The sequence below is a fragment of the Orbicella faveolata genome, unplaced genomic scaffold (genome assembly GCF_042242905.1).
Source record: "Orbicella faveolata isolate gen_17 unplaced genomic scaffold, um_ofav_v1 contig_12, whole genome shotgun sequence".
In the NCBI taxonomy this organism is placed as follows: domain Eukaryota; kingdom Metazoa; phylum Cnidaria; class Anthozoa; order Scleractinia; family Merulinidae; genus Orbicella; species Orbicella faveolata.
In genome coordinates, this window is record NW_028301539.1 from 18,751,977 (window position 1) to 18,764,054 (window position 12,078).

Here is a 12,078-nt window from a genome sequence, read left to right on the forward strand (position 1 = left end):
CCACCCCAGTTTACACGTATAGATACTGATCTTACGTTTACTACTGAGTTGCTACATTTTCAGCTAGTCACAATGAAAAACAAACATATAAGAAGTATGTAAGGAACCAAAATTGCTCAGTTCAGGTCATTAGCAATTTAATTTCCGATTTGTGTAAACACTGCCCCCTAGTAAATGGGAGAAACAAAACAGTGGATAAAATACGTGTTAGTTCGATAAATGTTTGCTCTCAATTAACATAATTGTTCTTAACCCTTTATCCGCCCAGTCTATTAACGTATATAATGAATCTTGCAGTGAAAGACTATCCACTCAGTTGGAACATTTTCGGAGACAATAATCAGGTGAGAAAGATTTTGTTCAGTTGAACTGGTGATAAATACTAGAAAACATAAATCAAATCGTCGCAGACTGAAAAGATTTTAATTAATCATACAACTGAACAACTAAGATATTAATTTTATTCACATTTATGCTATCTAGTTTTTAGGACTGTGTTTAATTTTGAAGAAATATTTCGTAAGGAAGTCTTTCATTCTCTTAGGCTAAACTAAAGTCATGAAGATTCTTTTGGCTTCAGTTCTTTTTGCTTTTTATACTTTGCAAGCTCAAGGTAGGTTACTCACATGTTATTAAATAATCTTAGATGTTAAAAAAAAAGCGAACTGGTGAAATCGGTTTTACGCTATTGCAATCTATTGCATGAATCAATTTTTTTTCTCCCCATCCTAAAAATCAGACATTTCAATAAATGGTTTCATATTCCCCAAGCGTTTAAATTGATACATTTATATACTGACTAAAGATATATACAGGGAGCGAAACATAGAACAGAGAGTTTTCTTGGCCTCCCAAAAAGGGTACTGCTGTATTCTGTTATAAAACCTTTATTTTGCAGCATTACCCAGTAGTGCTTATCAATAATTGTTTTGTGATCTTAAAACTAACATGATCTACCAAAGAAAAAAAAATTAAGGGAACACTTTCTATGAGAGGGTTTAACTTAGTATTCCACGTTTATATTCACACTGCAAGTAGTATAATATGGCGCCATGAAATCATTTTCGTAATTTCTGGGCTTCGTACAAATTGAAACCGTTTCTATTTACAAACAACTTTTGTTTTTGGAACTCTCATAAAAATTTCTTTGGAAGAAATTCCAGTTCTTTCGCTTTTGTTAAGCAGAAGAAAGGAAGAAGACAAAAACGCGCAAGTCTCAATGTTTAAGAGCTCAAAGAGCGGGTACATATCTATGTAATCATCTGCGAGGATCAAAATGTTGCATTCTTTTCTCATTGTGGAGAATACTGCGGAAACGAAGTTTGTCAAACGAAAAAAAAAAAATCGGAAAAATACACAATGTTTTGTTTTGCTTAGTATGTTTCAACAGTGATTTAGGCTAATTGAAGGGCTAAATTAAAATGCAAAATCAACTTGTCAGTCAGTTTAATGTGTGTTCATTTTCAAAATCAAACCAACTACGTTTAAATTGACAATAATTGATTAACAAAAGGAAATGAGCTCTATACATATATGTGCGAGTCTTAAACGAATTCTGGTAATTTTAACGTAACCTTGTTATAGATGGTCCCTTCTCGAGTCAACCAAGGTCTCGGGGGATCAAAGTCGCAATCGATCGAAATCCTACGTGACGGCTGCTTAAATACATAACAGTCAATATGCGAGAATTACGAAATCAGCATAAGTGTTGCTTTTGTTTCTAACGTCGGGTTGCAAAATATACTATCGTATTGGTATTTTTAGGCCAGCCGAGATGTAGCGCAAAATTCAACAAGGACTACCGTCTTACGAGTCAAAACCATGCGAGCAAACAAAATTAAGAGCTATTATTGGACCTTTCGTGACAGTTATAGAAAGAAAATCCTTGACATAATGGCAGCGAGCACTAAATCATGTCCCGGATGTCTTTCATTAGGGACAAAGTTCAATCTCTGTACAACTGCCACTCTGTTGTACAGAGATTTCACTGAGTGTCTTGGATCGTTCAAAAGTTCTACTGTAAATACGACAAAATTTAAGTTGTAACTTCATATTCTTATGGATTACTTTTAATTGGACAATTTAACACAAATGCAAGAAAGACAATTGATGATTAGATTCTCCCCATAGTTGATCACTCGATCACTCTTTTAACCTTTTTAATGCTAAACAGGCCAAAACAAGTTTGCAACATGCGACCGAGCCTGGACAAAAATCGGTTGTTTCAAAGACAGCAGCAAAAACCGAGTACTTGACGAAATGCTCCTGAATGACAGAGATAAACACAGCAAATATCACGAACCGGGCTACCGTTTAAACTGGCACAAGTGGAAGGAATCAACTCACAGGTAATCAAACTAGAACGATTTACAATTGAGTGTCGACAGTAACTCGTAATTACTTTGGTTTTGTATTACTGCGCTCTGTGATTGGTTAAAAACTCTCGCACCACCTACTGGATAATGCAATTAGATCTTAAATCAAAACCAACTGCGCTTTGGTTGGTGGCGTTTTCTCGCGTTTGGCGCTTATTACGTGTACTTGCTTCGAGCTTTTATTGGTTCATTTCGCTGGTCACGGCGTTTCTTGTGATTGGCCATCAGTGCCACTGCTTTAGTTTTCGTTCTACGACACTCAAATGAAAACCTCTCCCAGTACCCAAATCTTGCCTGAGCCACTGTTCAAATTTTGCGTAACTAGCATAGACCGTGCACGCAACGTAGAGTACAACTTGAATGGAATCGTTCAAAGAGCTTCATAAACTTAGTAAATGAAGAAATGTTTATCCCTATATGTGTAGTATCCAAGAGGAAGTGTTGGCTGTAGAGTCAAAAGCGCCAATGAACCCATGCATAACATTTTGCGCTCTTAAACCCCGTGGGGGGACTCCCATATGGAGTGGACGGGGATGCTCGTGGGAAATTTTGAATTTAACCCCTAAAAGAGACCAATCTGGGCGTGGCCGAAGCTTATGCAGACCCCTAAAAGAGACCAGTTTATAAAACAGACAAATAAAAAGTACAGTGACTTTTGATGATGGCGAAGATGGAAGGTGGCGTGCTGGCGGTGGGATCAACGTTCCAGTTACTCTCGAAACTTGGTATTAGGACAAGAATCGTATAACAAGCATGTGGATATTTTTAGCCGTGATCAAATAACCATTCTGTGTAAGCCGCCGAGTTTCGTCGAGTTTCGTATTACACTCTTGTAAAACAATAGACAAAGACATTTTGTTACAGTGGACTTTAGATATTAATGGTATGGAAAACTTTGTTTATATGAATTGAGTAAATATAAAGAATCAAAATTCTTTCTGTTTTGTTATTTCTTCGCGTGCAACCCTTGACGAGACCTTGACGGTTAAAAATAATGACATTTTGTCCAGAACACCCTAAGCGAGACCAAAATCCGAAATTTACACCCCTAAGCGAGACGACGAGCATCCCCGTCCATTCCATATGGGAGTCCCCCCCGCCCGGGTCTTAAACCCGTGACCCTAAAGCATTTGATACCTCGGGCTCAAATTTCTTGGCACGGTTAATCATATCATACCCACTCAATATTCTGAGTTGATATTTTTGTGGCTCAACTTGAGGCTGAAAAACTTACAGTAAGTCGCTTGTGCTAATGAAACAAACATTGTAAGCAAGGATTCGCGTGTTACAAACTTGACAATGGTTCTTATCACGTACACGGTATATACATGCAAGGTTCAGTTATTAACATTAATAGCACATTAGACTACGAAAAGCCTCTCAAGTTTTTTAAGTCACGTGCGAGTGAAATTAAAGTGCTCTATGAGCAAACTCGTGAATTTCCCAGTTAAAAAATGTTTGTTCTGAGCTATGAAATTATTCTTTTAAACACTAATTTTGTTAAGAAGAAAATAATAGGCAATACCAACGCTTTTTTTACTGAAAATAATGATTCTGGCAGTTAACTTCCGCAAATACCTTTTCTCCGGGCCTCATGCTCACAGCAGAATGGGTATTTAAAAACTGAAACTTTACAATGCTGACAGGAAGAAGCCAAGCTTTTCGTGACTTGAATTAAACATTTCGCAGCATGACATCACCGTTGCGTGACGTACGCCGAACCATTGAGATGAACAGACCAACAATTGAACCGGAAATTTAAATACACAATTCATCTGAGTTATTTGAACTAACAGTTATAAGCTATCACTAACACTTTCCCTGATCAACAAATTAAGCAGAAGTTTTAACAGCCATTTCCATTTCAACAACCAGTTCCATTTTTAGCGCGACACTCGCAGTGACGTGACTCGTTTTCCTATATATGCACCCGCGAAACAGCAGAATTGTGATGAGAAGTTATTAGATGATCAGGACCAACCCGTTATTTGCATAATCTGATCTACCACCACAACCCTTAACTTGCTTACGCAATTTACGAGTTGAAAATGACTATGCGAAAGGAAAGGAAGACGAAGGTAAAGAGGTCTGCTTGCTCTATAAGAAGGTTGATTGGTTCAAATTCCAGGCGGGAGCAAACATCCTTTTCCCGTGGTACAAACAGTCTATCATTGAGAATTATCCCTCTAAACGAACTTAATTTAAGAGACTGGCGTGTGTCTACTGTTTTCCAAAAAAATTTCACTGATGGTATGTAGGCACGCAACACGTACAGACTACACATAACTGCAACGTGAAATATAAAGTTAATAATAACACGTACATGCATTTTTGTCCTTTCTTTCAGCTTAGCCTGCCGATGTGCTGAGAAAGCTCTTGCAAAAGGCTACACCGTCTTTGGTTTACAGTTTTATGGTGAGTGTTGGAGTGGACAGAATGCCGAGTTTAACTTTAACCGTGAAGGAGTAGCCGAGGATGAAAAGTGCGTCATGAATCTTAACAAACCAACCGAGTGCGTCCAATCATCGAACCAGGAGTGTGTGGGCACGCAATGGACTAACTACGTTTACAAACTGACGGAAAGTAAGTTAATTGTAGCAAAAAATAACTCAGTTGTATCGCAGCTTCTCAAAATGTCAGTGTTTCTCTGTCGGGAGGAAAACCTTTGTTTCCACTGTCTCTCTGTGTCTCTTCACTTTGAGCGCTTTCCATTCAATGAACAATTTTGGTTTGAATTTCTGAAAATTTCCAGTGATGAATGGAGCAGCATTTTCAGAATTTCCGGAAACGAGGACAACCCTGCGAGGTATATCAAAATTTTAGAAAATCATGTACCGAGAATTTCTGCTCCATTTGACTTTCCCCGCGGCATTTTCGGTTGAAAACTTCACTTTTCGGTAATTCAACATTTTCTGGATTTTCTGGAAACTTTCCCAGGAGATTTTCGTACAATTTGCTCCCGTTTCGAAATTTTCGGAATTTTTGGTTGAATGGAAAGCGCCCTTTGTCTCTCCATCTCTAAGAGTGTAAATGGTTCCCAGCAAAATGCCTCGGTAAGGCAAAATGCTGCCATGCTGTCGGAACTCATCTCAGTTTCTGTAGCAGTACCGTTTGTTTTGAAATTCAGACAATAAATAGAAGAGAAGACAACATCAAGATAATGCGATGTTCTCTTGTAAAAGGAGATTCAACTTTGCATATAATTTGTTCATTTGTTTTTAAGATCCAGGTCCCCAAACCCCGGATGTTGATGGAAATTACACCAACTGGTCTCAGTGGACAGAATGCAGTAAGACCTGCGGCGGGGGAGAGAAGACGAGAGAGAGGTCTTGTACCAATCCCCCCAGGCAGGGAAATGGGCGGCCATGTGAGGGTGAACCAGAGGAATCAGTCAAATGTAACGAAAATCCGTGTGACGGTGAGGGTGACTCCTTCTAAATGTTGCAATACTATTTTAAACTGATTTTGACTTTGTTAAGGGGTGTGGTGTGTGACTAAAACGTGCCTTTGTAAAGGTTGTATGTCTGTGACTATGGACGAGTGCTAGTTACGCCTGTCACGCTACTGGTTAGACATGGGGTTAAAGAGTGGCACAGGATTTGATCTTTTGTTGTAACGATGAGAGAGGCTTTGGTTAATGGAAAGACGCGTCCTTCTTTCTCTTTTGCTAGATTGCCAAAAGGTAATGGATGTCGGCATTGTACTGGACTCGTCCAGTAGCGTACGACGTGACAACTACGAACACGCGAAAGATTTTTTAATCAAGCTTGTTGATAAGCTGCCGGTCTCGCACCGTATGACACACCTGGCCGTCATCCACTACAATCACAGAGCCTACCTGGACTGGAACTTCAAAGGTGACGTGGCGGAGAATGCCAAGCTTCTAAAGGCTGCCATCGAAAACATGAAGTACCAGCCGGGAGGGACTAGGACTGACAGAGCGTTGGAAGAGGCTAAGGAAGAATTTTTGTCTCTTGAAAAAGGCGCTAGACCAAACGTCCCGCATGTACTGCTAGTTATCACTGATGGGAAGACAAGCAAGAGGTCCAAAAAATACCAGGACGTTCTGAAGCCATTTGTGGTAATAAAAAAACAAAAAACAAAAACAGAGTAAAAATAGTAGGAGAGGGTTGGGCGAAGAGGGTTACCTCTCGGCTATTTGAAAAAAAGTAAAAATACATTAAAAAAGAAGGAGGCCACTATCCAGCCATCTTGACCGAACAAGCTTGGCTTACCCAAGTTATGACCAAAATCTGCGTTTTTTGCCACCCTATTTATGACCTGTCCAAAAATTCGATAGCCTATTTATGGCCGTTGCGGCTGACACAGTTGCCCCAAGCATAAGTTATGAAGGGCTCTTGTTAACGGTTTTATCGATAAAGATGAAAAGGTAGCTTCTTCTAAGAAAAATACCCAATTCAAGACTAGAGTGCTAAAACCATACCCTGTTTACAACCAAAATGGCCAAAATCGATACCCTATTTATGACCAAAACGGCTGAAAAACCCTACCCTTTGGGGCCGCACATACCTATATAGCCCATATAAGGGAGTACCCCCCGGGACCGGATTTAACCCCTATATAAAGTGGGGAAGGGATAGTTCAGCATACGTTCTTTATCATACAGAGGGATGACTTGTCGATAAATTTCCTTAAGTGAAGTGAAAATTTAGAACAACCTTTTTTTCTCTCTCACTGAAACAGGAACAAAACGTTAAGATTATTGCTATTGGTGTTGGTATGTCAGTGGACAAGGCCGAGTTGTTAAAAATCGCTAATGGCAAAGAGGATAACGTGGTTCAAGTGGCTGAGTTCAGCAAACTTATCTCGAAGATTCAAGAAATTCTTAAACTCTCATGCGCTTCCAGGAGGCTTAATACAAAGTAAGATACTTTATTTCAACGCAGTATGGGATCCATATTAGTTAATTTAGGGACAATTAAACCTGCGATTATATATTTACATGCAATACATGGTAAGAATTACCGCCAAAGGAATGGAGGTTTTTGTCGAGTCACGCTTTTCCGATGTTTTCGTTCAAACAAAAAATAAACTTCGCCGCTCGATTTATCATGCCGAATTTTCTAAATGTGCCAACTTTCATTAGAATTCGTTGCAAACTCATAAAAATATGGGATCCTTAACTTGGTAATTTTTACAAAGAAATGTATATATACTGAGGGGCAAAGCTTGTCCCCTGGGATACATTTCTTTGTACGTTTGGGGTCCATACGTTTATGAGAGTGCAACGAATTCTTATGAAACTTCGTAGATTTACTAAATATGGCATGATGCATTGAACTATGATTTTGAATTGATTTTTTGTTTATTTGAAAATTACGAACAATTGCTAATATTGCGGTGACATCGGTGAAACGGTTCATTCAGCTCATTCAAGGACCGATAACAGACATAACCTATTTTTACCATCAAAGATAGTTTTGCTTTTAAAAATTTAAACATGGTAAATTTGACTGAAAAATGCATGTATGTGACGAATTCTCAATCCCCTCAATAACTTGTGTAATGGTCCGTCCCTCGCTAAGCAGTACAACAAGCAAAACAAGGTTTAATTTCACGTTCAATTTCTTCATTAGTAGGCTGTGAACTTTCGTTTCTTTTGTTTTGTAGGTAATACTGAAGCAGCATGTGAAGAAAAGTTTGACCGGTTTTAGTTAAAATGCAAGGGTCTAGACTTTAGATACATGGAACCATGCCCTGCAAAGTTGTCAGAAAACAATAAAACGCTGACATGACTGAATCAGTCGATGAATTTATTGCTTTTATCTATTTTCGTTTCATTTCACCTCACTTTTTTCCTCTCTTTTCGCTTTAATCTTTTCTCTTCTCCCGGAATAAGCACGGAGCGTCGCTGACCAATCAGATCAGACCAAACACTGTCAGTTACGTAAACCTCAGAGAAACCTACTCTTTGACTAGGAAACTGTTCAGGTGGCTCTTTCGTACAATCGATGTTTAAGTGACCAGAAATGTTTGCTTCTGGACGAAGGTTCTGATGCAGTTAATTGCATTACCATTGGAAATATTGGTTGAAGGCAGATAAATACAGTAAAATCCCACGTATAACAGCGTATAATTTTCTGTCCAGAGGGGGGGGGGGGGGGGGAAGGGGGGGAGTGGGGAGGGGTTCTGTACAACCAAAAAAAATTAAAGAAACGGATGTGGCTTACTTGGAATTGGAATTGGGAGGTATGGTATTTTCTGGAAGTAAACAATAAATCTCACTCTTTAGAATACTGGGTTGTATTTCATGAGTCTGATGATCAGATACAATTACCTGTGTATGAGTATACGTAATGTCTTCAAAAATTAATGCTAATGTTTTGCCTATACAATCTTCCAATGAAACACAACAGATTCTGTACCAACGCTATACTTGCTCTCCAAATTACAACCTGTTCCAAATTTTAGGCTGAATTTGTTTTCGTAAAAATGAGTCTTTAAATGGTAATTTTCAAGCTGTGGGCTCTTGATCGCCCAGGTTGTTATACGCGAGATTTAACCATATTCTTTGGCCTACAAATTCTTTGATCGTTTGCTTTTACAAAGTCTATTCTTAAATTCATTAATAATTCATCAAGTTTAAACAAAAGAAATGATGACCGTTTTTATGATTTTATTTCTCCGCGTTTTCTTTAGTTTCGATTGAGAAGATATATAAAAAACTCAAGACAGTTTTTGACCATATTTCCAAACAAAAATACTCCGCTGCGCGTCGTATTTTCAACTCTCTCCTCGTTGTTTGAAAACGGGCTCAAAGACGGTCTTTCGTGTTTGATCAAGAGAATTCTCTTAAGCTTGGTTTGATTTTTCTCTTCCACATTTTTTTTGACGTAGAAAAACGTTACCTCTTGACAACCACTAATACAGGAAAGAGAAGGATGGGCTAGAATAATTGCCGAGACTGACCAAAATGTTGTTGTAGTCCTGTTCTTAAACGCGTGTTAGAGTGCTAACCGCTGGAAAACGCGCGAACGATTGGTTAAAAGGAAAATACCGCATGAGAAAGTAAGTTACGCGAGTCAATTTTTTGAACCAATCCGGGAAACTCTCTGTAACCTGGAGACTGTCGCTGATAATCCAGGACAGTTGCATAGAATTATAGCTATTCGGTGCTGTTTAGTTTTATCAGGGCTAAAATGTTCCAGATGCAGCATCACTTCCAAACATAAAGTTAACCATATACAAAGTCCTCCAAACATTAGGCCTCCCCTTCGCCGATAACCAAATAAGCCGACCAAATGAATATAAAAATATTCCAACTTAGTGTATCCTACACACAAACATGACCAGCTTCACCCTGTAAAAAGATTGTGTCCCGAAGGTCTCTTAATCTTGTTTGAAGCCCGTGATGTGATCGTCGTTTTGTTCAGTTTGTCCTCAGACGTTAATTTATTTGGTACGAGTTAATTTTTCTTCTAGCGCGGAGAGCTTTTGTCCTTCCCTTGGGCCACTCCCTTGCGTTCAGACGTTTTTTAAAATCCCCTCCGGTTGATACTTTTGCTAATTGCGATCTCGACGAACTCAAGACAAAGTAGACGGTCTGTGGACAGAGTACATCTTTTGTCAACTGTATTTTCCTTGCTCAACCACCAGAATAGCTAACTGTGAGACTTGAAAGAAATGGTTAAGATTTGTGCCAGTTTTCCTGCGTAGTAACGCTAGGGAGTTAAAGCAAACCACGAAGACAACGACAACGGCAACGGCAACGAGAACGTCACCAAACAAAAGATTTAATGAGCAGAACAATGGATGTGTGCTTACATCAAAATCCTTAATTGTATATTTCTTAGTTGTCCTCCGCAAAGCAACAACGTAAAATGACCAAGTCCTGGGTGTTTTGCAGAACTCGAGCCACGATGGCGAATTTTTGGTATTTTCTCTCGCGTTACGTATTTAATTTGAGCAGTTTTTAGACCGACCGGCGGGCTGAACAGATCTAGATAATTGCGAAATTCAAAGGTAAAATATATATCCCTTTTTACCAGAGGTCGTCCTCAGGCGTCGACTTCGTCTTTGACTAAAATCCCTACTACCAACAGCGTCACGTCCAGAGAAGCCGAGTATTTGCAGTTCTGATATTGGGAAATGAACTCAAAACCTCCATATTTTAAGGAAAGAGAACGAAATTGATTCATTTCACTAGCATAACTAGAGCTATGATTATATTTAAAAATTTAAGACTTTGGCCGCCATTGGAGTTCTAGAGAAAGCTACAGGTGATGTTAAGGGTGTGTATCCAAGTCAGTGGAATGCTACAAAACTATCACATACCAAGCGCACATCACCAAACCAAAAGAAACATTAGGTTATATAGACGAGACCTGTTTCAAAACTAATTGCAGAATTTGGGTGTTTTTCCTCACAGCCTATAACTAAAGTAAATAAATAGTTTCAGTCGAATGCAATACGCCAAAAAGAAGATTTAACGCAGGTAGCAAGAATTCAGTGATCTCAATGTTGCCAACGAATGAAAATATGTTGATGTGAGTCAGACAATGTGTAGTTTTTATTACAAAGCAGTTTGGCATACTGTTGGTATTCTATGCTCGTGGATAGAATAAATTTGTAGTTTACTTTTCTTTTAAAGAGCCTTGGCGTTGCCACGTTTGGAAAGCTGGTTATGACACTGACGAAGTTAACTGAAATTGATTTTGAGTTTTGAACTGAAGGTGCGTGTATGGCGCAAAATATTACACCAAACGATACGCACTACATTACGAGATCATCATAAGAATTACGATGAATAAAGAGATTCAATAAGTGCTTCTTATGCTTTTTTTTCTTGATTAAAGTTCACTTCATGCTTTCCAGGCTTTGTCAGCATTTTGGCACGGCATTCAATTACTACGATTATCAGTTGAGTAAGGCACGAGGGAAGTTTGGTTACGAAGTTTTGGCCTTAACATTATAACGTTGTCACGGGCAACTTACCTCGTTTCCGTTGGTAACATTATCAACAGCCGTTGGTCGCCTGTCGCGTTGTCTTCAATTTCGCGCGCTTTCCCGGCCAATGACGTCAAAGGCCGACAAGTTGCCAATGGATACGGAGCCAGTTGCTCATGACAACAACACGATTTTTACGTTAAAACTTGGTGACCAAACTTTCGTCCCGCCTTACTCAATTGATAATCGCAGTAGTATTGCACTGGATTACTGTGTATTCTTATGCGTGAAAATGCTAATCAAACATTAGTGGGGTTACACCATAAAGCGTAAACAAGTAAAAATTAGAGATAAGAAAGAACAACGTTCTATGACATCGTGACACCATTTTCAAATTCAAATGCGAAAAGATTAACTGTCAGAATATTCGCTCAAGATTAACATACTTCGTAATTACATATACAATGTTACGCAAATAGTTTTGCTTGAATTGAGTCCGACTGGACATTGAGAGATGGTGTTAATCTCTAATTAGCAGCATTTCCTGCACTAAACAATTACGATTACATGTACATTGCGTATGTAATTACGAAGTATGTTAATCTCGAGCGAATTTTCTGACAGTTTATCTTTTTGCATTTGAACTTGAAAATGGTGTCACGATGTCACTGAACGGTGTTCTTTCTTATCGCCAATTTTTACTTGTTTATGCTATATGGTGTAACCCCACTAATTTTTGATTAGCATTTGATTAGCATGGCCAGAGACATCATAAATATTCCTACTGTTCTTTGAT

General features: G+C 38.8%; 1 protein-coding gene across 3 annotated transcripts; it reads left to right on the forward strand.

Annotated features, from left to right (window-relative positions):
• Positions 1-283: 283 nt before the first annotated feature.
• Positions 284-8,136, forward strand: LOC110059652 (coadhesin-like). 3 transcript variants are annotated; one of them, XM_089282674.1, is made up of 8 exons: positions 284-344; positions 491-613; positions 2,174-2,348; positions 4,723-4,958; positions 5,599-5,793; positions 6,047-6,456; positions 7,080-7,258; positions 8,007-8,136. In XM_089282674.1, the coding sequence occupies exons 2-8, from the start codon at positions 559-561 to the stop codon at positions 8,008-8,010; spliced, it is 1,254 nt and encodes a 417-aa protein (XP_089138800.1). In that variant the 5' UTR covers positions 284-344; positions 491-558; the 3' UTR covers positions 8,011-8,136. The 3 variants fall into 3 exon arrangements, with proteins under 3 accessions (XP_089138800.1, XP_020622039.1, XP_089138801.1); XM_020766380.2 differs by having other exon boundaries at positions 545-613; XM_089282675.1 differs by lacking the exon at positions 8,007-8,136 and having other exon boundaries at positions 545-613; positions 7,080-7,262.
• Positions 8,137-12,078: the final 3,942 nt, after the last annotated feature.